Source organism: Gopherus evgoodei, chromosome 6 (assembly GCF_007399415.2).
Source record: "Gopherus evgoodei ecotype Sinaloan lineage chromosome 6, rGopEvg1_v1.p, whole genome shotgun sequence".
NCBI lineage: Eukaryota > Metazoa > Chordata > Testudines > Testudinidae > Gopherus > Gopherus evgoodei.
The window spans coordinates 58,830,791-58,857,411 of NC_044327.1; the positions used below are offsets into that span (position 1 = coordinate 58,830,791).

At 39.0% G+C, this 26,621-nt stretch overlaps 1 protein-coding gene across 3 annotated transcripts in view; it reads right to left on the bottom strand.

Annotated features, from left to right (window-relative positions):
* PRDM6 (PR/SET domain 6) overlaps window positions 1-24,547 on the bottom strand; it is a 90,379-nt gene extending 65,832 nt beyond the window's left edge. For all 3 annotated transcript variants that reach the window (XM_030567801.1, XM_030567799.1, XM_030567802.1), the window contains exons 1-3: window positions 24,386-24,547; window positions 23,057-23,573; window positions 11,508-11,815 (exon numbers count right to left, since the gene is read on the bottom strand). In XM_030567801.1, the coding sequence (XP_030423661.1) occupies window positions 11,508-11,815; window positions 23,057-23,564 (816 nt within the window). In that variant the 5' untranslated portion in view covers window positions 23,565-23,573; window positions 24,386-24,547. The remainder of the gene's footprint in view (window positions 1-11,507; window positions 11,816-23,056; window positions 23,574-24,385) is intronic.
* Between the last annotated feature and the right edge of the window lie 2,074 nt (window positions 24,548-26,621).

Genomic DNA, 26,621 nt, shown 5'->3' on the forward strand with positions numbered 1-26,621 from the left:
GCCTGGCAACCCCTCACATCTCACCCCTGCAACAACCTCACTTTCCTGAACACCTTAGTGACAAAGCTGAGGTCCAGGCTCAATGCTGAGTACTACTGTTCACCTCCCATTCAATCACATTTGCACTAAAGCTGCAGTGGAAACCGAGCAGCCTCCACCTCCTGTTTAACGCATTTTGACATGCCCGGAGATCTGGAACATACCAAGCCCTCATGTGTTAGACCACAAACCAGGGAATGGGAGGCAGCAGTGAAAATACATTGACACTCGACACAGAGACTAGACCTCAACTTCATCATTAAAGGTCCCATCCTGCAAGGTGCTGAGCACCCCCCGCCCCTTTGTGGTATTTAGTAATTTGTGGTATTGGGATTTAAAGAAAGGTAGAGAGGAGTAGCTCGCTGGCTGAAGGGATGAAGATGCTGCTGGCAGGCATGTCTGAGGTCTTAGTTCAGCATACTAGTATAGCTGCTCAAAAAGCTTACTGCAGCACTAAGTAATAAATAATGGAATTTTTTGAACATGTTTCCACATAACTATTGAATTATGTATGCATAGTCACTCAAAAGTCAACATTCTTTGTCAACTCAAAAGTCAGTACTGCCTGCTACCATTACCTGCCCTGGCAAATGTTCTGAGAAACTGCTTCAACGTAACCTGCTAATTCTGAACTTGGCTTGCAACAGATGTGGTCAAGATATAAACAACTATCCCTGTTATGAAAATATTTCAACACTATTAAAACCACGTTTAGAGCATTAGCTCTCATTCACCATACTTTAGAATACAAAGCAGATAATAATAAGTACATGAGTCATCCATACAGAGGTGACATAATTCAAATTAAATTAACTGCAAATACTAAATACTTTGAAAAAAAAATTAAGGCCTTATGTTTTGTGCTGTCAATACATTTGTTAAAGATTTCACCAAAGTGTGGAGGGAGTTAGACCTAAGCTCAAATATGGATAAATATAAGGTTTCCCCAGAATTACAACATTCACTAGAGCCAGATATGTCCAGAATTCTGTGGGTCTTATTATCTACCATCCTTCAGTGCAGCATCACTATCAGAGGTATGATATTGCATCACTGAATTACAGATGGTCTCCTAATCTGTATTTTTCTGAAAATATATAGAAGGATGCAGTGGGAAGGAGTAGTTCCACTGAACATGTTTTCACAGATTCAATAGCTCAGTTGTAATAACTTCTCTGCCTTAACCAGTGTCAGATCATAGGAACACAAACATTCCCTATGACACAATGAACTGTGCTCAATCTGCCATTGATAATACAACTTATCTCACCTGCGGCTTCATTTGTCACAGGCTGTCTCTGAAAACCAGAATAATCTATGAGGATAATACAGAAGGGGAAGACATGTAGATGTCATAGTGTCAATACTCACGGACAACAGATGGTTTTAAATGTTCCACGTCGCTCTAGTATGAGCATAAGGTATTAATCTCACCTAGAGATCACCATCTCACTATAAGAAAAATTTTAATTTGAGTCAATCCCTTATTTACAATACCATCCCAAAAGTCAGAATCAGTATGCCAACTGGTGTGATTTGAGTAATATACCACCCAGAATATCCTATGTTTACTACAGAAGCTATACATTCAATAATCCAAATTCACCACTGGTGTAAACAGCCATAGCTCATTTGGCTTCAATGGAGCTGCAACACTGAGGTCAACAATAAATTTGGTCCATTATCCTCATGGACACTGAATTCATCTAGAACAAGTCTGGAGGATTCGAATTTCACCCACAAATCAGAACTAATAAAGGAAGCGTGATAAGTATCAGGTGACCAGAATTCCTAAATCCTGAAATTCATGTGTAACATATACTGGATATTTCCTAATCTGGCATCAGAGAATTGAACAAGCATAGTCATCTTGTTTACCTTACTCTTTCTGTCCTTATGCTGACCATGACAAGATGAACCAATACGAGGCCAGCAGAATCATCCAAACAGATCTTTGTGATGCAAACAAGACTGGGCATCTCCCAGTGAGGGAATAATTTTATCAGCAACCAATCATGCAAGCAAGAAATGTGGCTGAGCCCCAATCATTTATTCCTAAATAATCAAATATGCCACATATTGTATGCAGATATCAAATATCTGTCACATATCCCTTTTTCCCATGGGAGTAGTAAAAGGACAGAGTCATGTGGACATAATTGAAGCCAATCTAAAAACAACAGAAACCTCATGCATATATATAAAAGACATTTTTAAAAATAGCAAAGTAAAGACTCACCTTTTAAGATTGCCAGACATAATGGTGCCATAAGAAGGAATATCTGCCACCAAACCATATTGCTCTACAAATCTTTGTGGCAATACCAATAAACATTAACACTCTCTCCTCCACAAATGACCCTCTGACATAACTGCAGGCAGAAAATAAAAAATAACATTGTGTATGTGTGTGTGTGTGTGTGTGTGTGTGTGTGTGTGTGTGTGTGTGTGTGTGTGTGTGTGTGTGTGTGTGTGTGTGTGTGTGCGTGATATTTTTTATTTATATATATATTTATTATATATCTCTCTCTATATATATAAATAATCAAATTAAAATCATTCAAGAATTTTGACTTAATCAATACATTAGAAAGACTGAATATAATTAAGCCTATATTTATTTATTTTACATAAAATACATTTCAATACTGTTATTAGTTTGTTTTAAGATTATACTAAAAGAGAGAAAAGATTCTTAATTTGAATAAGCATTATTTTATTTCCCAATTTCATTGCTTTATAATAAATAAACAGTCTAATAAATAGTGGTCTCAAATTTCTTCTGTTGATATAATAAAGTCTCGATGACAATTAATGCCTGATAGACTGACTCAGCTCTTCTTTACAGTTGCATAACTTAAATCAAAACTGTTGAGACACTTATATATATATATTCACACACACATATTAGATAGACAGATAGGCTCTACATTAGTAACACTTATCTGAATTACAGTTAAATTATTGCCTGGTATGTGACCATTTTGCCAAATCTGTGCAACAAATATTCAATGTAATACACACCAGAAACAAATGTGTTCTAGATGTTTACAAAACACTAAAAAGAGGAAAATGTATATTTGATGCAGATGTTTAACTAATTAAACACAGTGTATTATTATGCAGTCACTGAAAATATAGTCTTTTTTCCAAACTAAAATGTTGGCCTTAGGTCAAGCTACAGCATATCCATAATCAGGGTGCTTTTAAGGTAATTTTGTTCTAATCTTATCAAACCAGTGCCGGGTGTACACTGAGATACAACCTAGAGGTTCTGTAGTGCTTCTCAGAGAAAATGCTGTCTTCTTATCATGGAAAAGTGCTGATTTTAAAACAGTGAGTAAAACACTGCTGTATGGTGTTCACTCTGTCCTGAAAACCTGACTGAGACACCAATGAGAGTTTTGCCTAAACAAGAACTGATTAAGAACTGCAGGATTTGACCCTATATGACCACAATCAGCATGTGGCCTGACACAAACTAGTTTGTTGCCAACTATGTTTGGCTGAAGATAATCTACATTTTTCAAAAATAATGTGAAATAACATCTGTTAAAGTGACAGTGTCCAGATATTTTTATCAGGCATATTTCTGATTTTTCACACATATAGAGAACATTATGTTTTTTGTGGTTAATGGTTAAACACTTAGTGGATTTATTATATTTGTTCTGGTATAGGAAAACTTACTTCAGGGGTGTATTCTCATTGTGACATAATGTCTTTATTATGTCTTCTAGAATAATTGACCCAAATCAAGTATAAACAGTATATCTATTGGTTAATTAGAACTTTAAAAAGCAACAAATAAAACACATTATTGACTTTTATATCTTCAATCAAATAAATATTTACAGCTGCAATTTGCAAAAATTATCTGCCTTTCAATAATGGATCACACAGAGAATATGCACTCTAGACTCCAATGAATGTCTAGATCAGTAGCAAACAAATTACGGGTGAAAGGGGGAAAAAAAAGCATTCCTGCTATCATTGCAGCCTATAAATAGCATGCCATCTTATGTGGGTCTCCTTTAAAGATGTGTGGTCTTTTAGGTTAGTAGACTTATTTCAATACATAATTGACCTTGAGATGGAAAACAACCTCACAGAGGCATCCTATTTTAGCAAACAATGACTATAGATATTAGAGGACATGCCTGTTGTCAATGCTCATTGCTGCAATCTGCCTATACCACACTGGGACAATCAATTTTGTAAATGATTGCAATAATCAAGGAAATTGCCTAATTTATAAATCCTTGCATACAGCATTTTTATGGATTCTTACATTCTAATGCTGATGCCTTCAGAGCTAAATGAATTGTTGTCCAAACTGTCATTACACAAAATGATAAAAACATTCAGTCTTGTAGGTAACTACATCTCATGGATATTCAGACCATCAGGACACAATCACTCGTTAATGATTTCTGCTATAGTTTTGCGTTACAGAAAAACAGGAACAATGAAAAAGCCACAGTTTCCTTGTGAATGAGCCTTTGTGGAAAGTTTTGGAATTTGCATGAATCACTTAAAGTTGAAAATTTTTAATCTTTAATGAATCAGTATCATTAAAATGTCCGTAATTTTTCTGAACTGACATTTGGCTTTTCTTCTTCTTCTTTTTTCCCTACAGTAACATGCTACCTCATTTCTGTAACTAAGGACCAGCTCCAATGCACAAACTTTCTGATCGTGACTAATATAAGCACAAGCAACATTAATATTAAAACTGCACAAATGCAAAGCCCAATGCCATGTGCTATTATTAATAGGTAATTCTATGAAATTCACCTGAAACTTGCTCTGCATACTTAACTTGGTTCCACAAATGTACTTATACATAGATGGCTATTTTCAGTTAAACCTTGAGCAATCGATTTCAGCCAATAGTGTGCTGTCAGTACTTTACTTACTGCTCAATCTCACTAACCTGACATTTATGGTGTACTGATTGGCCTCTGTCAGTGGTGGAGGCTGTAAATACACTTTGAAAAGCTTTGTGTTAACAGCCTTCAACCAGGCTCTGAGAAGAGTAGGAGCAGGCAGGCTGACAATTGCTTGACCTCCTGCCCTTATTACAGTGAGTAAATCAGGCTTTGAGCCATTAGGCTGGAGCCTGAGGCCTACACAAAAAGGATTGACATGACTAAAGGTCAACCTCTGTCACACATGTGTAACAATTTGGATAATGGAATTCTGTAACTTATCTGAAAAAGGTGGCAAATGCTTAGATGGAAAGTGTACGTTAGACTGGATTTTCTAGCTTTTATGTTAAGTAGTTATTCAAGAGTCTGTATTTTTTGTCAATACACATCTGATGTCATGAAATCTGAGAGGATAAAAGGTGTAAAGAAATGATCAAGATAATTCTGTGAAATACTGAACATCTTTTCCATACTGAAAAATTTGTTCTGCATTTAGGCACAATGGATTTTTTTTATGGTATCTATCACCAATATATTATTGGTATCAGGTATGCAATATATTTAGGTATCCATACACATCATTAAAGTACTACCTTTATTCACATTTAATCAGAAGTGAATAGAAATAATTCACAGTTAATGGTACCATAAATTAGGAGTAATTTTATGCCTTAAAAATTAGATTTTCTCCAAAAATGGAGGACATGTGCATAACTGATATGTGCATGACTGCTACTTAAGGATTTTGCAAAGTTCATATACTCTTCAGTGGGAGCAGGATTGGGCCCTATAGCTAGTTAAATTACTTTTTTGCTATATGTGTTTTTAGATGTGTGCCTAGAGATATAAAAAGTACAGTATATCAATCAAATAAATACATTGAAGGCAGAGGTATGAATGACTCATAGCAAACAGATAAGATGATCCTAATGAGAAACACGCAAAGTGCTAAATTGAATTGTCTGATTAAAGAAAATCATGTTAAATTTAAGCTAAGATAAGCTTTTATATTTGAAATCAAAGAAATTTCAGATACAGTTTTGGATTTAAACTCTTCAATAAGGAATCTATGAATTACTAAAGATACTGGAAGAAATGCAATAGTAAATTATCATGAAAAACTGACTGGAGCAAGCTGCTTAGTGCAATTTCCTCCTAAAGAGCATAAATTAAATATGCTGTGACCCTGAATGTTATCTTACTGAACTTCTAGCTAGCTGAGTTACTGAACACAATACTAGCGACATTTCCAATACACAGAAGATGGTGTTAATATATATCTGATAAAAACAGAGTTTACCCTAAAAAGAAGACATCTTATAATCATATGAGGTAAAACAAAAACAGCAGCACCAGCTGTTACTCTGCATAATTTAAGACATCATAGTAACATTACTAAGGTTTATTTTGAGGGCAAAATTATTTGAATTTCATGAACATGATATATTTGAAACAGAGCTGACAAGCCCTCTAGAATATCAGATGATGGATTGCTGAGAAACATAATTTTCACTTTAATAGAACTATGGCATAATTCTATCCCCTAGTGCTTTTTCTGTATCAGGCAAATTTAGGCCAAAACTATAGCTTTGAGAATATAAACGCATATGTATCACTATAACTGGAATGAGTTCTTAATTTAAAGGTAACGGTTCTTTCTATAGATGAATACATAAAAATGTGTACAGTATGGGGTCTGGCTAATGTATGTCTCATTATACTTCCTTATCTTGCTCTCCCTGAAGTCCATGGCAAAATTCTCATTGACTTCAATGGGAGCACAACACCCAGACACATGGTACCACATTGAAAGGACAGGAGGATTTGTCTTTACACTAGTGCCAATTAATACTGTGCATCTTGAGGGCAAAACAGAACTACTGTATTAGCATTTTGCAATTATTAATAAATCTCATTTCATGTGTGTATTTTTATTCACCTCTTTAAATAAAACTAACAGATATAAAAGGTAAGATCTACACATAAAAGCAAATTTTTAAACTACATCTAAAATTATTGCAGAAAATCAAACCACAACAAAGTGTAACAATGTAGTTGATATATCCGTGAATAGCTCAAGAACAATTATTTAACTGATTTCCAGCATATAACACTGATGAAGGCAAAATGTTACCAGTATAAAGAGGAAAAGACAACTATGAGATTCAGTCCTTCAATATAGCTATCTCTGCAACTGCAGTAAAACTTAGCTTCATCTAAGTGATCAAAATGGTTCTTCTATTAAGTATTTTTTGAGGAAGAGATCCATTTATCGTTCAGTTATTTCTAGGATTTATGGAGTCTGAAAAACTTTAACTACTAAAACTTCTGTATTTTATTCCAATAGAATTTTAAGTGTATCCCATATGCATTCCTTAAGTCTAGTCTTATTAAATTCTGATGTTAAACAGAAAGGGGAAACCATGTGCAACCAGCTTAATTTATCTCTAGGGAATAAGGACACATTAATAATTGAGATAATGTTTTCATATATGTTAGAATTAAGTGTGCCTTTTCACTTCTTTATTAGAAAACACATTAAGGGAAAATTATCTCATTCTCATCAATAAGACCTAATTGCTGAGAAAGTCTCTGTTTTCTTTTCAATAACATTAGAAGAGGATTGTTCCCATTACTTCAAAATGAAAAAAAAAAGATCAGAAAAGTTATCAAGTACTGTTGGAATAAATGCCTGTATTACCAAAGAGAATGTTTACTTAATACACTCAGTACTGTTTTCCTTTTAAACAAATCAGAGTTTATTGTATCTAGATTGAAGTGGGCCAAAGGGTGGGGGAGGAGGGGGAAATGTGGAGAGGGAAAAGAAACAACTACAACCAAAATGACTAATATTTTTGGCTTTCTGAAGATCTGATCTTACTGTAGGCTACAAAAATTATCTTGACTAATTGCTAAAGAACTCTATAATTTCCCATGAACACCTACAGGTGTCAAGACATGTTGTGAGGTAATGGAATGGTATTTAATTTACTCTGAATTGCTGTACATTGAGCTATATGGATTATATATAAAGCAAACACTGACTGCATTGTGAGAACACTCATGCAGACAGACCAAAAAATATTTCCACGGTTTTGAACCATACGTCAGATGCAACGATTCTGATGTTTGCCACAGCAAAGGAAATAAAAAAGCACCAAATCTGTATCTATGCTTAATAGTTTTTGGAAAAGCTCTTCAGTTTATTTAGCACACACTGAAAACAATAAAGAGCTGTAAATTGAAACAAAAATCCATCAACTTAACTTTGCAATGCCAGGAGAAAAAAATATTAGAAATCTATTTAGAGTACTGAAAAAAAAAAAGATATTTACCTCACTAAGATCCATCAGGACTTTAATATTGAATATTCATCTGTAATCACTTTTACATTTGAATTTGATTTTAAAAGGGAGATGGAAGGGAATTAACTATAGCCATGTTTTTATAAAAAGACAATGATGATCCTTTAATTTTTATTATCTGATTTTATCTACATTTTATTTTATGAGATATACTAAAAGTATATAGATTATTCAAACACATTATATTTATTCACATAAATCACTTTGTAAAATTGCAATCTCCTCCTGGTCTTGTTCCTTTGCTATATTTGTTCTTTAGTAAACAGCAGTATTCAGAAAATAAAAACTACCATTTTGAGGGTCAAAATAAATGAAGAATGGCCAAAATTTGGAGGTTTTGTGTTCCTTGCATTTTCTTTCTGCATTTGCAGAAATAGTCTGAGTTCATAGGTCTCCCCGCCCCAACCTATTTTTCTTTCCAAGACTGTTCAATTCAAAAACACACATCATTTTTCTGCCATAAAGGAAGTCTGCACAATGTGCTTGGGATAGAAGAACAAACCAGCACAAAGCTCAGGTGACACTCGTAACTAGACAGTATTTGGGATTTACATCGGTACAGTATTTATTTTTCATTAACCTTTTTTTCTGTTCTGCTCTCCCCTCCCTACACCTCCCATTGCTCTCTGGTTTTCACTAAATATTTTTCCATTTCCATTCTGTTTCCCTCCCCACACTGTATCTTGTCACTGTCTCTATCAGAGGACACAAGTAACACACATTTCAGTTGACCTTTCAAAACCACAATCTTTAAGTGAACTTGAAATTAGGCTAAAAAATGGTCCCCTTGAAAAAAGCTGTCAATATTTAAAACTTAACTTACATAAAAAGTAACTGGAGTCTAACTAAAGAATCAAAAATATTGGAAAAAAATTAATTATGTAAATATATAGGGCTGAAATCTCAACTTGTGTAAAATATCTTAATTCTAGTGACTTCACTTGGACTGTGATGATTAACAGAAGTTGAAAATCTGGCCCCTAAATTTTATTATTTCATATTCTTCAGTTTAAGACAATATAAACCACAAATACTATGTCAGAAATAGTACCAAGTCCTGTTGCAACATTACAGTGTATGCTCTATAAATGAGTATGAATAATGTGCCTAAATGTGCTCCCATAAAAGTCAATAGGAGTTTTGCAATTTACTTCAACTGGAACAGGATCTGAACCAATATGCAAAAAAGGTGAAATTCTCACTCCACTGAAGTCATTGGCAAAACTCCCATTGACTTCAATAGAGCCAGAATTTCATTCAATGCATTTTGAAACTTGTTGGGGCTGATCTTTCAGCTTTTATGTGAAACTCTTAGTGGCCTCAATGGCAGGTTTTGTAAGAACTGTAGAAAAGGGCCTTGGGTATATAATTGTTTATTTGTGTTGTGGTAGCGTTCAGGAACCCAAGTCATCTATGATATTGCTAGTTGCTGTACAAACACATAACAAAATGATGGCCCCGACTTAAAGAGCTTACAGGTCTGCTGAATGAATACAGTACATATCTGCATGTTTGAATCCATAATACCAAACAGCTAGTAAAAATCCTATGACAGTTGAAAATACGCTTGGAGACTAATGCAGCGCTCACTGAAGTCAATGGAAAGACTCTCATTCTCCTCAGTGGGCTTTAGATCAGGTCCCTAACCAGCAAACACTTCTCTAACGTCACTATCTCAGCAAGTTAACAATGATGATTTTGCTTGTTTAGGTGCAGGGTTGGAGCCACTAATTTCGCAAATACTTCCTCCTTTTCTGGACGAATGACACAATCCTACCAACTCTCCTCAGATGTCACTCCCCTTGATTTCAGTGGGAATTCTTTCCACAGAGGACTTACAGAATCAGGCCTGACATTTTCCAGCACAAAACAAAACTGTTTTTAAAATTCAAGGCACAAAAATATCCCAGAAATTATGTTATGAATTAAGGAGAAATGAATGGCAAAAGGATAGGGAGGTCAGAATGCCATTCCTCTTTTTATAATAAACACTTAATTCAATAAATTGAATTAAGTGTTTATTACACGATGAGGGAGGGAAGAGTATTATTATACACGTGTATTATTTATACACGATGAGGGAGGGAAGAGGATACTTTTGTTAGCTGTTTACTGTTAAAGCTCTGTCTAAAATCAGCACACTTTGTTTTCTTTCTTTTTCAAACTAACTTACCAAAATGCAAAACTGCTCGACACAATCATTTATCATCTGTGTAAAAATTATAGCTTCCTGGCCAGCATAATACAGATGCTAGCTTTCAACCTGAAGATCATTTGTACAGCTGAATGTTAAACTTCTGAAAATAGGCATTCCTCAAATGGTTCTGCGCAGGCAAACCCTGAGTTATAGCAAAACAGTGACTAGGGAAGTGCCTGTAAGACCAAGTGCAATATAGATTTTAGGATTTCTTAAACCAACCTGGAATCTACAGCCAACATTCATCCAAACTACACCAAGCTTCCAAATCTACTGCCTAATGGCATTACATTCCTCTTTTCAAGAGGATAGCTGCTAAGAAGGAATTGCCAAACAAAAACTAAACCTGGATTCTGAGCAAGGATGCTCCCTACAGAACCACAGGAAAGATGGTCAGAACTAAGCACACTAGCACAAATGTGGCCCAGAGTTCTAAGTGTTGGTGATTACCCTCATCTTTAAAATGGGAGTGTAAAAAACAGAAACTGAGTCCCATCACATTTCCAGGCCACAAAGATGACTGGTCTGAGCATGCAATGTACCATCTCAAACTGAGTACCCTCCACTCAAATCAAGATGGAGCAACATATATTGGCACTAGTCATCTCCCTGGGCTGCAGCCACTTGGATAATGAAAGAAGCACTGTATGTTGGGACTATGGCCGCCTCAGGCCATATCTCCATATTAAAGATAAGAGACTGTGCAGCAATATGCCCCTTTTTTATGCAAACTAGGTGCAGTTCTAAGGTTCCCATTAGTTTGCCAATGGTATCCTCAGGTGCAGAAAGTGTGGGCAAGTCTTTCAGGCATATGTTACTGATTACACATTTAAATCCATTGTGGAGGCTTTGGGGTCAGATAAATCTAGCCATTATGTACGAAGGAACTAAACTGTATGTCCTACACACAATGACATTTGATATAGACTTTAAGAAAATCAAATTTCTATAAGGAACAGAAAGAAGATTACTTACTTCCCAGAGGTGCTGAGTGTTCCTGATGGCTCCCGTTTGAACCTTCTCCGGCAGAAGGACAACTCCCTGGAAAGGCCCAATCCAGGTGCCCTGCTGGATCCTCTGAGCAGCGCAGATGCCATAGGCCAGACCAGGCACAGTGCTGGTACACAGACACACTTCCCGGGGGAGGTCCCTGAGCCATTCAGGGATCTCAGGTGGAGGTGCTGCGGCTGCAGCACTACTAGTGCCCACTAGGCGGCGCAGAGAGTGAAGTGGCCCATGCATGGGACACTCACCATTGCGATTATCAGCACACATGTCACATCCTGTGAGGCAAACAGGAAAAAGAGTAATTAATTTGGTGTTATGAGGCTACTACCATCATCTCCACCACAGACAAGGACACATACATTCCTCCACCTTTTTATCCATTTAAAGACATCTAAACACACACACACTTTTGCATGTTGCTTACTCCCTTCTCCTAACCTCACCAAATCCCTTAAAAGAGAAATGAGAGAACCTCAGCAGAAGCTCTGCAGACATTCTGCAAGCACAATGTGTTCATTGACCTGCCAAGCCTCACTCACTGGGACAGAGTTTCTAAGATTAGGTTTTCTGATTAATACAAAGGCTGTTTTAAACCATCTGCCTCTTATGATGAAGTATTTAGTAATATGCTTCAATGAGACATTTTATATCTCATTGATGATTTTTGAAGCCCTCCCCCCCTTCATCTTGCCACAGCTCAGTTCAGGAGTGTTAATTTGATCTTTATTTTTTATAAAATATTAGCTTTAGTTCCACATTACCTTGTGTATGCATGTATGCTTATTTAATACAAAGATATAAAGGAAAACTTTCAATAGTAAATTATATTTATGAAATCTTATTCATTTGCTTTCTTACAGTTCAATCTGACCTTTCCTAGATACCACAAAACAACTTTAAGAACATTGTTTTATTGTACAATAACACATGTTTAATGTCTACTATAGCAGCTGAGGATGAGGATAAGAAGACCATGTTTGGTGATGCGACCAGTTCCTAACAAAAAGACCACTGTGTTAAAATACTGATTACACTAATTACCACTATTAATGATGGTTCTATATTTTGGGAAGATCTGTCTGGGAGAAAATTTTGGAAAAGTGTTTCCATTACACATTTCTACATATGCCACGAATGCTTGACTTCCAGGAAAATGTTTCATGCTCAGAAAATCCATTTCTCTGGAGATATATTGAGTTAATGTAATAATAAATCTATTGAACTATGTTACTGTCCTCATCACATTTTACATCTTCTAGCGCAATTAAAGTTTTTATATAAATCTATTCCAGAAATACAAACAAAAAACAATAATTATACTACATAGCAATTCATGGCTCTTCCCCTAATAATTTTACATTAGCCACATGTATTCTTATAAAAATAATGCAAACTATTCACCAGAGGGCCTGAGGTTTAGCGGTCTAACCCACAGATTTGGAATAACTAGACTCCCTGGAACCACAGGTTCAAATCCCAGCAGGACTGACTCAATCGTTTTTCCTTCCAAGGTAGATGAATTGAGTAGTTCCATGCCATTTATTATGTTGGAGTCTTTCAGATGAGACCTTAAAAAAACCCTTCTGTCTACTCTGCATGGTTATTAAGGGCTACATTTTCAAAATATAGTCTCTATTTGTGCATTCACAAATTCTTGCACATACTTCTAATTGCCTATATTTCTGAGCATTATCATCTACTGTCCACATGTAAGTCCTAACATGTGCAAATGATAAGCTGAGAAAATTGCAAGAGTTAGTGAATGGCAAATGGAGGCTAGTTTAAAATACCCTTGAACATTTGTCCCTAAAAAATCCTGGAGGGCTTCTCTATGTCCTTAAGCAAATTTCATATCTCCTACAAGTATGCGAGTGCCAGTTCACTGCTGTCCTCCAACAGAGAAGTGGCTTCAGTTAAGTGATTCTATAGAGAGAGAAGTCTGTATCACATAACTCTTGTGGAAGAAGCCTAGGGAGGAGGTGGAATTACACAGGAAACTCTTTATTTCATCTCATGAAATTCCTAATTCGTCATGAAATCTGAAAGAGAGGTTTGCAGGACCATAAATGGGAGCAAAGAAAATGGTTTTCAAAACATGTAGATATCCCAAAATCCATGTGGAAATCTTGATGTACGCTTCTATTTCTTCCCCACCCATGTTAAGGCCACTCCCTCACCCAAGAGGATTTGACAGCATGAAGCAGGAACCCACAGGAGTCAGTTCCAATGGAGTCAGCATTGAAGTGGCAAATAGTTTCCCACAGATATGCCAGGAGATGATGCCACATAGACTCAACCACTCCCTTCCCTACCCAGCACCTTTTTCAAACTATGGTTTGTGCTACTGATGCTCATTTCCCCCTTCTATGTTGACTACTCCTATGGGCCTATTTGCACACCTTTCATTTCCTCACAGCCAAAATATGGCCCAGAATTTTTAAAGAACTTTGAGATCCTCTGATGTGAAATATGCTTTATAAATATAAAAATGTTATTATGTGGGGTTTCTTTTATTAGAACATGTTTTACTTCAATATATCATTATAACTTATTTGTTTATAAAACCTCATTTAAAACCCCTACCAAAACTGTGTGTAAGCTAAAATATTTGTACCTGATTTTTGTCAATTACCTTTTTATTTTTAATAAAAAGGTAAAAGTTTACAGGAAAATATATAATATACAAAAAAGTCTCATCATATCAGATAAATTCATTGTCTCTCTTTCTCACAGAAAATTTAGAATTTGTTACTTACTAGTCTTGACAGAGGATATTATGTAGCAAACACTCTCCATACCAATTCCCCAAAACAAACACATATCTAGATAATAAAGCTTGGCAAATCCATTTTTGTATTTTCACAGCTTATTTGGAAAGTAGAGAAAAATATCACAACATCCTATCTCCTCCTTCCCCCAGAAACCTAAGGGTCAAGAAATGATTATGAGGACCCCAATCTCGCATTTCTTGCATATCAAAATTAACATTGCAACCGGAGTTTGATACATGCAAGTATACTGGACCAGGCCCCCAAATGGCAAAAAAGACACAACTGTCAATTAAGTACTCTTTTTTAAAAAAAATCTGATTTTTCATATTGTAATCTACAAAAAGAATTCTATAAGAAAGTCTCAGGATTTAAGGAAAAGATGGCTAACCAAGATCTCAGTTAGCACCCAAAGTAGACCCTTGAACTATGAATAATTGTACCCTACTAGATGATCATTTAGATGTGTAACCTTCTCCCAGCATCCTGGTTATTAATGGTCCTCTTGGAGACACAATGTCTGCAAACAACTTGAATAAATGAAGCCAAAGCATCTTCTTAACTCTGTCCAGGTTACTCCAGTATCAGCTCCCTGTACCCAGCCACCAGGTACACATCATTTTTCACATGCACGTGTGCACACACACACACCTCTTTTAGCACCTCCAGTTTTATGCATTATATTGTATGTTTGACTATAGATATGGATTAGTAGCATGAAAACAATCTTTTAGCACTCTCTATCTCCAAGAAACAGAGGTTGGGAATTTGAAGAAAAATATAAATGGATGCTATGTCACTGTCACTTGGCCCCAGGATTCTCTTCCACCAGCTAGCAAAGGGTACTGCTGTTCCCTTTCCACAATCTACCCCCAGGGTACAGTAATAGGTGATATTTGGCATCTGCAGAATCTTCTCTTGCTGATGTACTTCTTCCTTTTCATTACCGTTAAGGCTGAAAGACTGAAAAGCTGTATATTTTCTGAAACTGGACTGGCTAGAGAGTGTGGTGTAAAAGGGAGGAGTGTTGGCAGTGCATCGTAGGTCTGTCATTAATGCTAAGCAAGATCTGAATCATTCATGCTTTTAGATAAATGCTTAAAAATATGTAACTTTGGAGAACTGTATTTAATTAAAATATAATCCAAGCAAGTGGATTATAAGAAGTGGAAGCCCTTGAAGACATATTTTACCTTGCTTAGGGGACATTTCTATTGTACTTGCCCTTCCCTTTTTTGTACCTCTTATTTTTGTCTGATGATTCTAGGGAGACTCTGAAGAACCATATTTTTCAGTCCATCCTGCTCACTTGGTCCTTCTAGCTAAAGACAGCCCATAATGAATGGTGGAGTCCTTCATCTCAGAGAAGGGAAAAAGTCCTTAATTTCAAGTTACCAATGGGGGGAGAAGATGAGGAAGCTTAATTTCTAGAACATGAGAATTGCTGATCTGTAACAGCCTAATAGTCCATCTAGACCAGAATCCTGTCTCACAAAGCAGTCACTTGCTGGACACATCAGAACAAGGTGAAATATAGTGGACATATTGTTTGACTGTTTGATAATATACCAATGGGAAATTTTCTTCTATTCCCCACTTGTGACGAACTTACACCCTGAAGTATGAGAATTCTACTGCACTACTGTAGTTTCCCCCCAAAAAAACTTTGTGCAAAGTGAACGCAGAAGGGATTTGCTGGTCTTTCTGTAAATGGTACAGCAGTCCTGAGCTTTTCAGAAGGGCTGCCACTCAGGGCAGTAAGTAGCATACCACTGCACAAGCCCCACTTTTTGGCCCTCATGAATCCAAATGGTGATGAACACTACAGGCCTCATCTAAAGCTCATTGAAGTGAATGGAAATATTTCCATTTACATCAACTGATGACTCATCAGGCCCTAATTCAGGAAGAAAGCCTGAAGGAGATGACAGTAGAAAACAGAGATTTGATGGAAATGGATGAAGCATGGGAGACAGCAGCCAAAACTGGGTGTCTCCTGGTAAAATTCAGCGCTACCTCCCTGAGAATGCTGAATGAGAATGAGAATGCAGCCAGACTCTCTGGAGAGAGCTCACAGTTTCTCACTCTGTATCCCTAAATTCTGTTGATGGGAGGAATAAGGAAGGAGCAAGGGAAAAAACTTAAATGATCTATTTGTAGAGTTGCTTGCTATGGCTCTTTGGGGAGGAGTGCAAAAATTTTATCATTTATTCTGCCCCCTACAAAAACTTCCATTAAATGAATACACCATAAAGTCTGCAACATAACTCCATCCATACATATACAAATCTCAGATTTAAGCAAAATGAAAGAACACACCATTTCCTCCAAAAGACACAAGCACCCCTCAAAGCACACTAATTTGAATAACAGCAGCACTGTATATTTAAAATGAAAGCCGAATGGATGAAGAAAGTTCTTGGCGGTGCATGTAGAAACCAGCATAATGGTATAAACCAAATAACCAGCTGTAACAATAAATAAAAGAAAATACATTTCATCTCAGCAACAATGTGTTTCAAAGGTGCAGTTATGCTGGATACCTGCAGTTTGCTTGTATTGAAGAAGTTTGGCCTTTGACCTTGTGCTTCATGATTCACTAGGAGTCTGCTGGTATCTAGTATAATTGCCCATCATTTCAAATGTTATTGCCAACGTATAAATATAAATCATATACTAACCCTATCTCTCTATGTACACAGATGTAATATACACATCTAAGAGGAAGGTTGGTCTTAAGTGGTTAAGGGCCTAAACTGGGAGTCAGGAGACCTGCCCTTTGGTTTCCTGAATGCTAAAGACCTTTTATGTGACCTTAGGTAAACCACTTAATCTCCCTGTGTCTGTTTCCTCATTGGTAAACCAGAATTAATATGTCCCTACTTCATAGGGGTGTTATCAAAATAAATTCATCACACAGTGCAAATTGCTTGGAGATCCTCACGCAAAAAACGCAAAACTAAACCCATCTCAAAGAGCATTTTGCTCCCCTCATTGACAGAGGATTATCACTTTTCCTTCTCTTTTGCCCATTTTTTCTTGTCACCATATTGGTTAATTTTCTATGTGATTATGTGCCAAATTATTTTATTAATTATTATTAGTTTAATACAAATACTACTACTAGTACTACTGCTAAGTCTCCTATCAATATTTATATATGCCCATTACTAGAACTATATGCAACAACAAAGAAGACAGCACCAAGACAGGTAAAGCATATTTCACAGGCATTTACAAGCTAGAATTTTTTAGACTGGCTTTCCTGCTTCCTTAGAGGTTACCACCATAGCTCAGCCATTAGTGGGGGGGGGGAGGGGAAAGGGACTCACTGGTCATTGGCTGGGAAATTAGACCATTTTTTGACCTTCTCTAGAATCTCCTAAGAGGTCAGATTTTGACCAGACGGAAATTCTCCCCTTTGAGGTGTGGGGTTTTTTTTTCCAAGCCTGTTGAACTTGGATTCACACCATTATTCTCTCTGGAATAAAAATCCACCTGATTTTAAAGTCCCGCCGGTGGTGCCCCAGAGAGACCACAACAGGTAATAGTGGCAGCAGCAGCAAAGCGAGGGGGTTCCTTGCCGCTCTCCTCTCGCTCTTTCTTTGCACCTGAAACAAGGCTTGGCCTCAGCAGAAGTCGCTACACTCAGGCAAAGTTTAATGCAGGCCAGTGCGCTCCGCAAGGCGGGGGGCCTCTGCTTTCTCACTCCCATTCCTCCCCAGGGCTCCTCCGTCGCCCTGGTGTTGTCTTCTCCGCATGGCTACAGCTACCTATCACTCCATTGCCCTCGCGCGGCGGTTTGGCCTCCAGCTCAGCCCTCCTGCCTGCAGCCCGGGGGGGCGTTCAGTGCAGCCTGTCGCCTCAGCACGCGGGCCCGGCAGCAGGTGCCATCAGGCAGGGCACGCGCTGCTGCTGCGGAGGCACTTTGCGGACAGCGCCATCGCTCCCGCTCCTGGGCTCTCCCGGGCTGCGGGCGGCTCCATCTGTCCTCCGGGGACGGGAACAAGGCGAAGGCATGGCTGCTTAGCTGCCTCCCTTTCCAACGGGATCATGGAGTAAACATGCCCCCCGGGATCCATAAAGCTAGCGCAATGCAGCAGGGGGAAGTATCCTGCATTGGGGCACACTTACAGCCGCGTGGCTAGGTGATAGATAGATCGATCTTTAAAAGTATGTGCGGTGTTTTTTTCTTTGCACAATCCCCAAGACTCTTCTCTCAAACTTGCAAGAGCAAGACCTTTAATCACTCCCTCCCCATCTCACCCAGAGGGAACAGCTTTGCCCCTACAAACATCAGGCACAGACCAAAGCGGAAGGTAGTTTCCACTGGGGGGTGCGGGGGCGGTAAATCGCTTCGCTGTATGACCAGATAGAGATCAGAAAGTCACACTCCGCCTCACTGATTCTTTGGGGGGGGGGGGGGAGGTGACTCCTGTATGACAGGACAGCTGTAGGACAGCGCGGGATGAGGTAGGGTTTTCTCAGTTTTTGCTGGAAAATCCTCACGGCGGAAATAAAACGGTGGTCGGGGCATGGGCGGGGAGAAGGATTTTGATGTTTTCCGTCTTCAACCGAGTGTATGAAGGAATTAAATTTCAGTGTCAGAGATCGGAAGGTTAGGAGAATATTGTGTGTAGATAAACCTTGCCACCCCCTGCCCCTCAGAGACCCCCATATACAATGTAGAGATGATGAATGGGCTCTAGGAGAGGAGATCGAAGCTCGGTCTGCACTGGCTCTACTCTCTTCAACAAAACTGTAGGGCAATTAATTGTGGCTTGTCCCCTCATCCTTCATCTCCTTGTGGCACATATCGATGGAGATTACTGCTGATGGACCATTTTATCACCTTAAATAAACAGTCACCACCTTCTCTAACCTCAATCTAATATATGGCTATCTGCTATGTTTAAGGGTGCTGGATAACCAATGGTGTAAAATAGCTAAATCATACATGTTACCAGCAATCTGCAAAAAATGCAAATATTCCCCACACTGATTCACTTCGCTGAATGCTGGAAATCGACGAGTACGAGGCGCGCAGACTGCTGGTTTATGTGACCCATTCGTTTTACACAGCATATTTATTACAGAGGCAGGTTGGTGCTTTACAATTAAGATAGAGGACTCAGCCTTTCCATTATGAAAGCCTTGTCCCAGGAGCAAGGGACGGCTATACTTAGGGCAATTCAACTTTTCCCCACACTGAAACTTGGTATTCAGATACCCAGCCCAGGACCTCATCCCCTCCTCCTTCATAACCCCTCACCCTAATAATTCTGCTCCTTTTAGATAAAGAGCTACTCAGAAAATTGTCCGCAAGCGCGTATCTCTTACTCAGGCAACATTACCATTGATTTTAATGGAATCTCGTTTCCTTCAATGGGAGTAAAGACTGCAGGTTTGGGCCTTAACTAGTTTGATAATTGTGATTTTCTAACTCAAAGTAACTCAATTTGAGAAAAAACAACAACAGATATTTAGCCCACAATCCTTGTGGATTCGTTTAAAAAAAAGCAACAATTTTCAACTGATGTTTGAAAATCGACGCATGTGTTTGGGAGTAACTTTTTCGCATCTATTTTTAACGTCATAACAGTCCATATAAATGAGTGATGATAGGATATTAATTGATTAGCATAACTGAACAGCATAATATGTAGGATAACTTTAGATTTTCAGTATTTGGGGTTTTTTTTACCTCTTATAAGGTAAATAATACGCATTTTGAAAAGACGTATTAACTCTACTAACCAAAACGATCAAAACTGCTATCACCTTCGTGATCGTCCCTATTGTATAATTCTCCATAAAATATTTTAAATCCAAGAAATTAAATGTGAGCCTTACATTATAATAGAGTTTAAATGCTCTCAAAGCCCAAAACGCAATTGACAACTTTGTATTATTTATTTTATTTAATTTATGTATTTATTAGCCACAACATGCGAGCTGTTGAGCTAGTGGTGCATGTGAATTTGGAATTCATCATCACTGTAGGTCTTTTGTAGATTTGTGCCACAATATTAATATTAAACGGGAGGTTTTATTTGCAAAGCATCTAGGTCAGGAGAAAAGTTTGAACCAGTCTCTTTTCTGCTGCGCAATAATAATAGTCTTGTTGATACAGACTAACAGGGCTACCCCCGATAAAAGAGGCCGCGTTTCCCTAAAGATGTTAATCCAAACTGCGATTCCTCTAAGGCGGAGAAGGAGTTTATCCTTCCCTGTTGGGGGAAAGGATATTTAAAGTATCATTTGGAGAAGAAGGATTTACAATTTAACAGTATTTTTAAGAAGAAGCGCAAACAAAACTAAATCCAAGAAATATCTGTTAGTATGGTTCCTACGCCTAACCTCGAAAATGCGTACTTCGAAACCTCTGCATATATTAAGGCCCAATCCCGCAGTCCCTACTCTGTTAGATTATCCACTTACTTCAACAGATCGGGCCCTCAATCTGTTGCTATCTTTCGGGCACAGAACTCTTACAAAAAGAAAAAAAACAGCACTGCAACTTCTGTGCTTTTCAAGAGACTCTTTGCCAGTCTTGGAACTTCGGTGGATTTATTTGGAGCTAGAACTCAAATTAAAATCAATCACCTCTCACCTCATCCACAAACCACTCTCCTTCCCCTCAGAGAGCCACCTACAGTACACTGAATTAAGGAAGTAGTGAAGCTAGCTGAAAACCAGTTCTACCAAAGATCACAGTACTGATTTCTGTACATTTTTTTTCATGTTATATGATGTATGTACCAGCTATCCCAGTTCTGATCAGTTTTCTTTTTGAAATGTGCCTTAAGTGAAGAGCATATTATTGTAATTTCTATATAAAGTATGTATTATCTCCCTTTTGTAAACATATTGCCCAAAATCACAGAGCAAACATATCTAAGTCTTAACATTTCTTATTAATAATTAATTAATTAATTAATAATAATAATTGCCAGGAAAAGTTGCCTACTAAACAAGTTAAATGACAATGCATTTACTGAAGACCTGCAAAATGTAATAATTCTTGCAGCATTTCTCTCTTGCTTTCACACGGTGAAAGCTATTCAGGCACAAGATGAACATTTTACAAACGTCCTTCGTGATCGATGTATTCTTTATCAAATCCACTTTTAATGCTGTGATTGGAAAGAAACTCTGCAGACTTCACCAGCTACTCTGCAGCGTGCTATTTATTCCACTCACTCCTTAAAAATGTTCCTTCCAAATCACTTTATCTTTCTTTCTCTTTTTAAAACCTTTATCTTGTAGATTTACAGAGCTGCTCTGAGAAGTTAAACATGTATTGTCTGAGTAGTTTGGTTGGCGATTAAAAGTGCATTTCAAATTCCATTAAGTGCATGTAATTTATGAGATCAGGTTTTCTGCACTGGAGAGTAAAAATACTCTAAATCTTTTGGCTACAGAGTAAAATTGAAGCCCAAAGGCGTTGAAAACTAACCGCTTTCCAAAACAGAAAGATTTGCAAGGCAAAGAAGGAACTAAACTTGTATCAACTTCCTTCATACTCTTTAAGAGTATTAATATCAATGTAATTTAATTAATTCACAACAGAGTGCCATTTAATAGCAACTTTCGAAACAAGTCAGTCTTTGAAATGAAATTAAACAAACCCATATTTTACTTTTGTATGTTTATGGGTTGTTGTGGAGTTTTGGAGCATTTTTTAAAAGGCTATCTAAAACAAAAAGTTCAAAGTATTTTAAGAAGCAGTCTTTTGGGAACAATGCAGAAAACATACGAGATAAAGATATCTTAGAGCTTCTACTTACATAGAGACAAAATATGTTATTGTTAATAAATGTGATGGGTCAATCTAGTCAATACTTTGAGAAAGTATTAACATGTTTTAATTAATAGTATATATTGAGGCCATTGAAGGTATATTTAATATTTATGAACGCGACAAACAGTAAGTGTAAACAACTTCTAGAAATCAACAAAGACTGTTTAATAATTTGGGTCTACCTCCAAAAAATAAAAAAAATAATTGCGGTGATAACAGGATTAAGTGCCTATCAAATCCCATGTACAAAATTGGGTTTGACATCCAATCCGGTACGGGACATTTATACTTTTGAAAACAAATGTGTCATATTAGATTACTATGTCACACTTTTCAATAGAAATAAAAATAAACTAGCAAGGTGTGATTGATGTTAACAAGCTCTGAAAGGTAAATGATATTCCAAGGTGAGATGGGGGGGGGGCAGGAAGTTCTCCACAGCCCTTCAAATGAAAACTTTTCGCCTGCCAAGCGCAGCTAAGTGATTTATTGTAAAAGAGATCAGAATAATGTCCTGTAAACTTTGGCTTTCCATATAGGAACCAAATAAGAGAAACAAAAAGAACCACTTCACAGTGAATTGCTGTGTTGCTTATCTGCATTCTGAATCCATTTCCCTAAGCACGGTCTCAAAAACTTGCTCCCAGAAAACCTTGTTTTGTAAAGGGCACCTCCCAGAGAAGGGTCTTCGACAGAAATGGAACCTGGCTCTACCAAGCAACGCACGTAAACCTGGCGCTACCAGGCAATGCGACTAATTGTAACTGGCAGGGAAGAGCAGGACATTTGACGCTTGTCAGCAGGAGAGAGCAGGGTGCAGAGCGAGAGGGTGCAAGGTCAAGGTCGCTGTTACCCAATCTTGGGCGTGAGCGGGCTGATTTCGGACTCTCTAGGTGTCAGGCTTGCCCTGGGCAGGGAGGGTAGCTGTATGGAGGGGTACATACGGTTGTTGGGGTCACTGGTGTGCTGGTTCAGGGGGATGATCTCCATGCGTTGCTGTCCATAGAGGTAATAGTCCAGCTCCTCTGCTGTACATCGAAACCTGGGCGCAGCCCGCTCGCTGCACTTGGCGCCCCCGCCGCACAAGTCTTTGCTCTGCAGGGAGGCCGGCGCTCCGGAGGGGGACTCGGAGCTCGGTAGCGGCCCAAAGACGGGAATCTGGGCCACAGAGATGGAGGTCAGCCCGGCCAGGGAAGCGGCGGAGGCGGCGCAAGAGGAGGTAGAAGAAGATGGGGTGGACGAAGAGGAGGAAGAAGAAGCGGAGGAGAGAGAGGCTGGGCGCTGGCGGAGGCTGTCAGCCGAGGGATCCGCTCTCTCGGGCGGCGGGAGCTGGGTGAGGGCCCCGCTGCTCTTGAGCTGGCTGCTCTGCGGGAACAGCTGCTGCCAGTGCTGGAGATAAGCTGGATCCACCTTCAGGAAAGCAGATCCGCCTGGGTCGCCGGGCTTCAACATCTCTGCAGCCTAGATAGCAGGGGAAACGGGAGAGACAGGCGTGAGCTCCTACCTCCGCGCGGTGCCTCCTGCCTGCCCCAAGCCGAGCCAGCGTCCAGAGACACCGCCTCCCGCGGCCGAGGTGCGGGGGCTGTCTGAACTAGCAGGCAGAACGAAGCGCCCCGCTTTGATTTCTGCCGTGCTCCAGCCCTAGCAAGAACCCCCCCGCCACTCCTACACACACACACAGAGCCTAGGGCCAGAGGAGTCCCCGCCTGACATACATAGCCGGCTCCTTCCGAAACAGGCAGAGGAGGGAACTTTTCAGCGACTACACCATACATACACTAAGTGCTTCTCTGTCAACAAACCACAGTACAGAGCTACTGGGCCGGAGGTGGGGTGCAGGTCTGGCATGCACAGCTCCTCACGCCGTGTCTGCAAAGAAACGGAGTGCCACTGAGACCCACCCCAAAATCAGACAGACAAGCCAGCCAGCTCGCCACAAAACTCGGTGACTAACTGTGCCCCCCTGCCTGCTGCAAGGACCTTTCTCCACCTCCCCCACCCCGGTGCATTTTTACCACCCACCAACAACCCCAAAGTTCACTTTATAGAAAGGCTGTGAGGAAAAACGATTCTGTATTTCGAGGTCCGTATGTATGAGAAAAAACAACCGCTCAGCGGCATCCCTGAGCGAACTCGGCACAGTCAGCCACAACTGCAGATCGCGGCCTCGGAGGAGGAAGAAACCTCAAACAAACATCGGAACAGCCTTCCACAGCTCCCCCGGTGTACCCGGCCCAGAGCCCAGAGCCGGGCATGGCATGGCTCCCCCTTACCTGAGTCTTTCTATTGGCTTTACGTGTCAGTCTGTGCAGCCCTGGGAGATCACAAGTCGTGCGAGGTTTAAGAAGGGGACTTTTTTGTTATCCCTCGACAACACGAGCTTCCAGGTAGCGGCTGGAAGGGATAAACCTGGTGAGAGCCGAGCAGCCGGGCTCCCTCTGCTGTGACTATTTCAGGCGCGTCCGGGCTCCTCTCTGGCAGACTCTGCGCTGGACACGTGGGCTTTACGACAGCGCAAAATACAGTGTGTGGTGTGTCTGTGAGAGAGGGAGGGAGAGAGACAGAGGGGAGGGAGCGGGAGGTTAACCGTGGGTCTGAACACAGAGCCCCCTTTTTGGCAGCCTCCTGCACTTTGTTCCTGGTTTCATTCTTCAAGATGTCCCCATTCCCTAAACTGGGGAGTTCGGGTACTCAAAACAGTTCTGTTTCCATTAGCCCATACATAGGGAACGGTGGCTAAGAGGGACTTCTGGGGTGTTCAGACTCGTCCTGCTTAGTCGCTAAGGCAGGACTACGAAGTGTAGTTTTACTTGTTTGCTATGGGTTTGTCAAACGACAGCATCTTGAACGAGAAAGCGGGACTGCTCGAAGGGACCTGTATATTAGGCAGTGTTCCTTTCAGTGCAGGTTTACACTTAGCTTTAGACAGAAGAGTTTAGACAGCTTCAGACTCTTCCCTGTAGTTCGGTGTGCTCAGGTTGGACTCTTTTGTAGGTCAGTTTCCTATGACACTTTTATTTGATCGCCTTCATATATTGGACCTTTTATTTACATTTTGTTTTATCCTGCAGATGCTACGGTGTATTTTATTCGCTTCCTTGTTCATTTCCTTATTAATTGTTCCCCTTTCTCTGCTTTCCTGGTGCACATCTGGTCGCATACACTCCTTTTTTACATTTCTCAGGATCATTTACCTTCTGTTCTCCATGGCTACTTTAATAAGATCCATTTCAAGAGTTCCCAGGATAGATGGAGAAACCCGCTGTTTTCAATCTGCTCTACTTCTGCCTTAGTTCTCTCTTGACTCGAGAGTTAGCCCGTTTATACTTCAGAAAATCTCTACGTACTCTAGTGCACCACACAAACCAAAGTTTAAGTAGTCAAGACATAGCCTCCTGTGCTAAACGTCTACTCTTTAACTACAATTTTTTTCCTTGCTCTAAATTCAGGACCACAAGGTTGGCTATTTGCCGTGTAATTACTGAGAAATTTCATGTATCACTTACTTAAGATCAAGTTTCTTCAGGCTCTTTTTCATATCGCATGAAATAATAGAAAAGGGACATCATTTGTCCTCTACAATATATACTTATCCAAACATATACATTTAATATAAAATGATCAGATCAAAATACCTATCAAATTTAACAATATAATTCATATTGTTCTATTTCATTTTGACGTTATACACACACTATATTCTCTCTCTCTCGAGTATTTAAACAATTAATGACATTTCTCTTCAACTTTCTACTTATTTCTTTCCCACCCGTTCATTCTTGCAGAGCCTGGGAAAGCTGCTGTTTAGATTTTGTCTGTGTCTAAGGCAAGACATTTTAACACAAATTTGAACAGAGCTGGGACAAAAAATGTTTTGACTGGCGTCATTTTGACAAGGTCATTCGTCATGTGCTGTATAGATTGATAACACCTAAGTTAAGGCAAACACAACTAGAGGGAAAGAACTGATTTTATGGGATATTAAACTAGCCATAAAAAACTCCACTGTTTTTGATCAATTCTATCGTGCCAGTTATAATGAATTCTCAATCCTTTCCCTCTATTAATCTACTTTTAAAAGTTCTGAAATGTTCACAGGAGAAAAGTGTGGCGAGAGAGAGAACCTTTTTTATCATTTTCTTCTTATTGTGTGTATAAAATGTTGATAGATGTGCAGAAGGGCTACAGGTTTTCTTTGTTCTCTTTTTAATACTATGTATTATGCTTCATCAATTCTTTTCTGGTAAACGTTTTATTTCCTCTTATTTGTTTTTTACATGCATTTTATAAATTCACATATTTGAATGATTGTTTTTATTACGAAATGTCTTTACAAATATTAAATGGGTTTTAATGGCAGCAATCTTTAAACATTCGTTTCACACTCGAAAAACGTGATGAAGTAGTAGGAAATGCTCACAACTAATGGGTTTAAGTGTATTGTCAATATCTCCATTTGCCTTGGATTGTTACAGCAATAATGCCTGTAGTTTCATATTAGTAGATTTT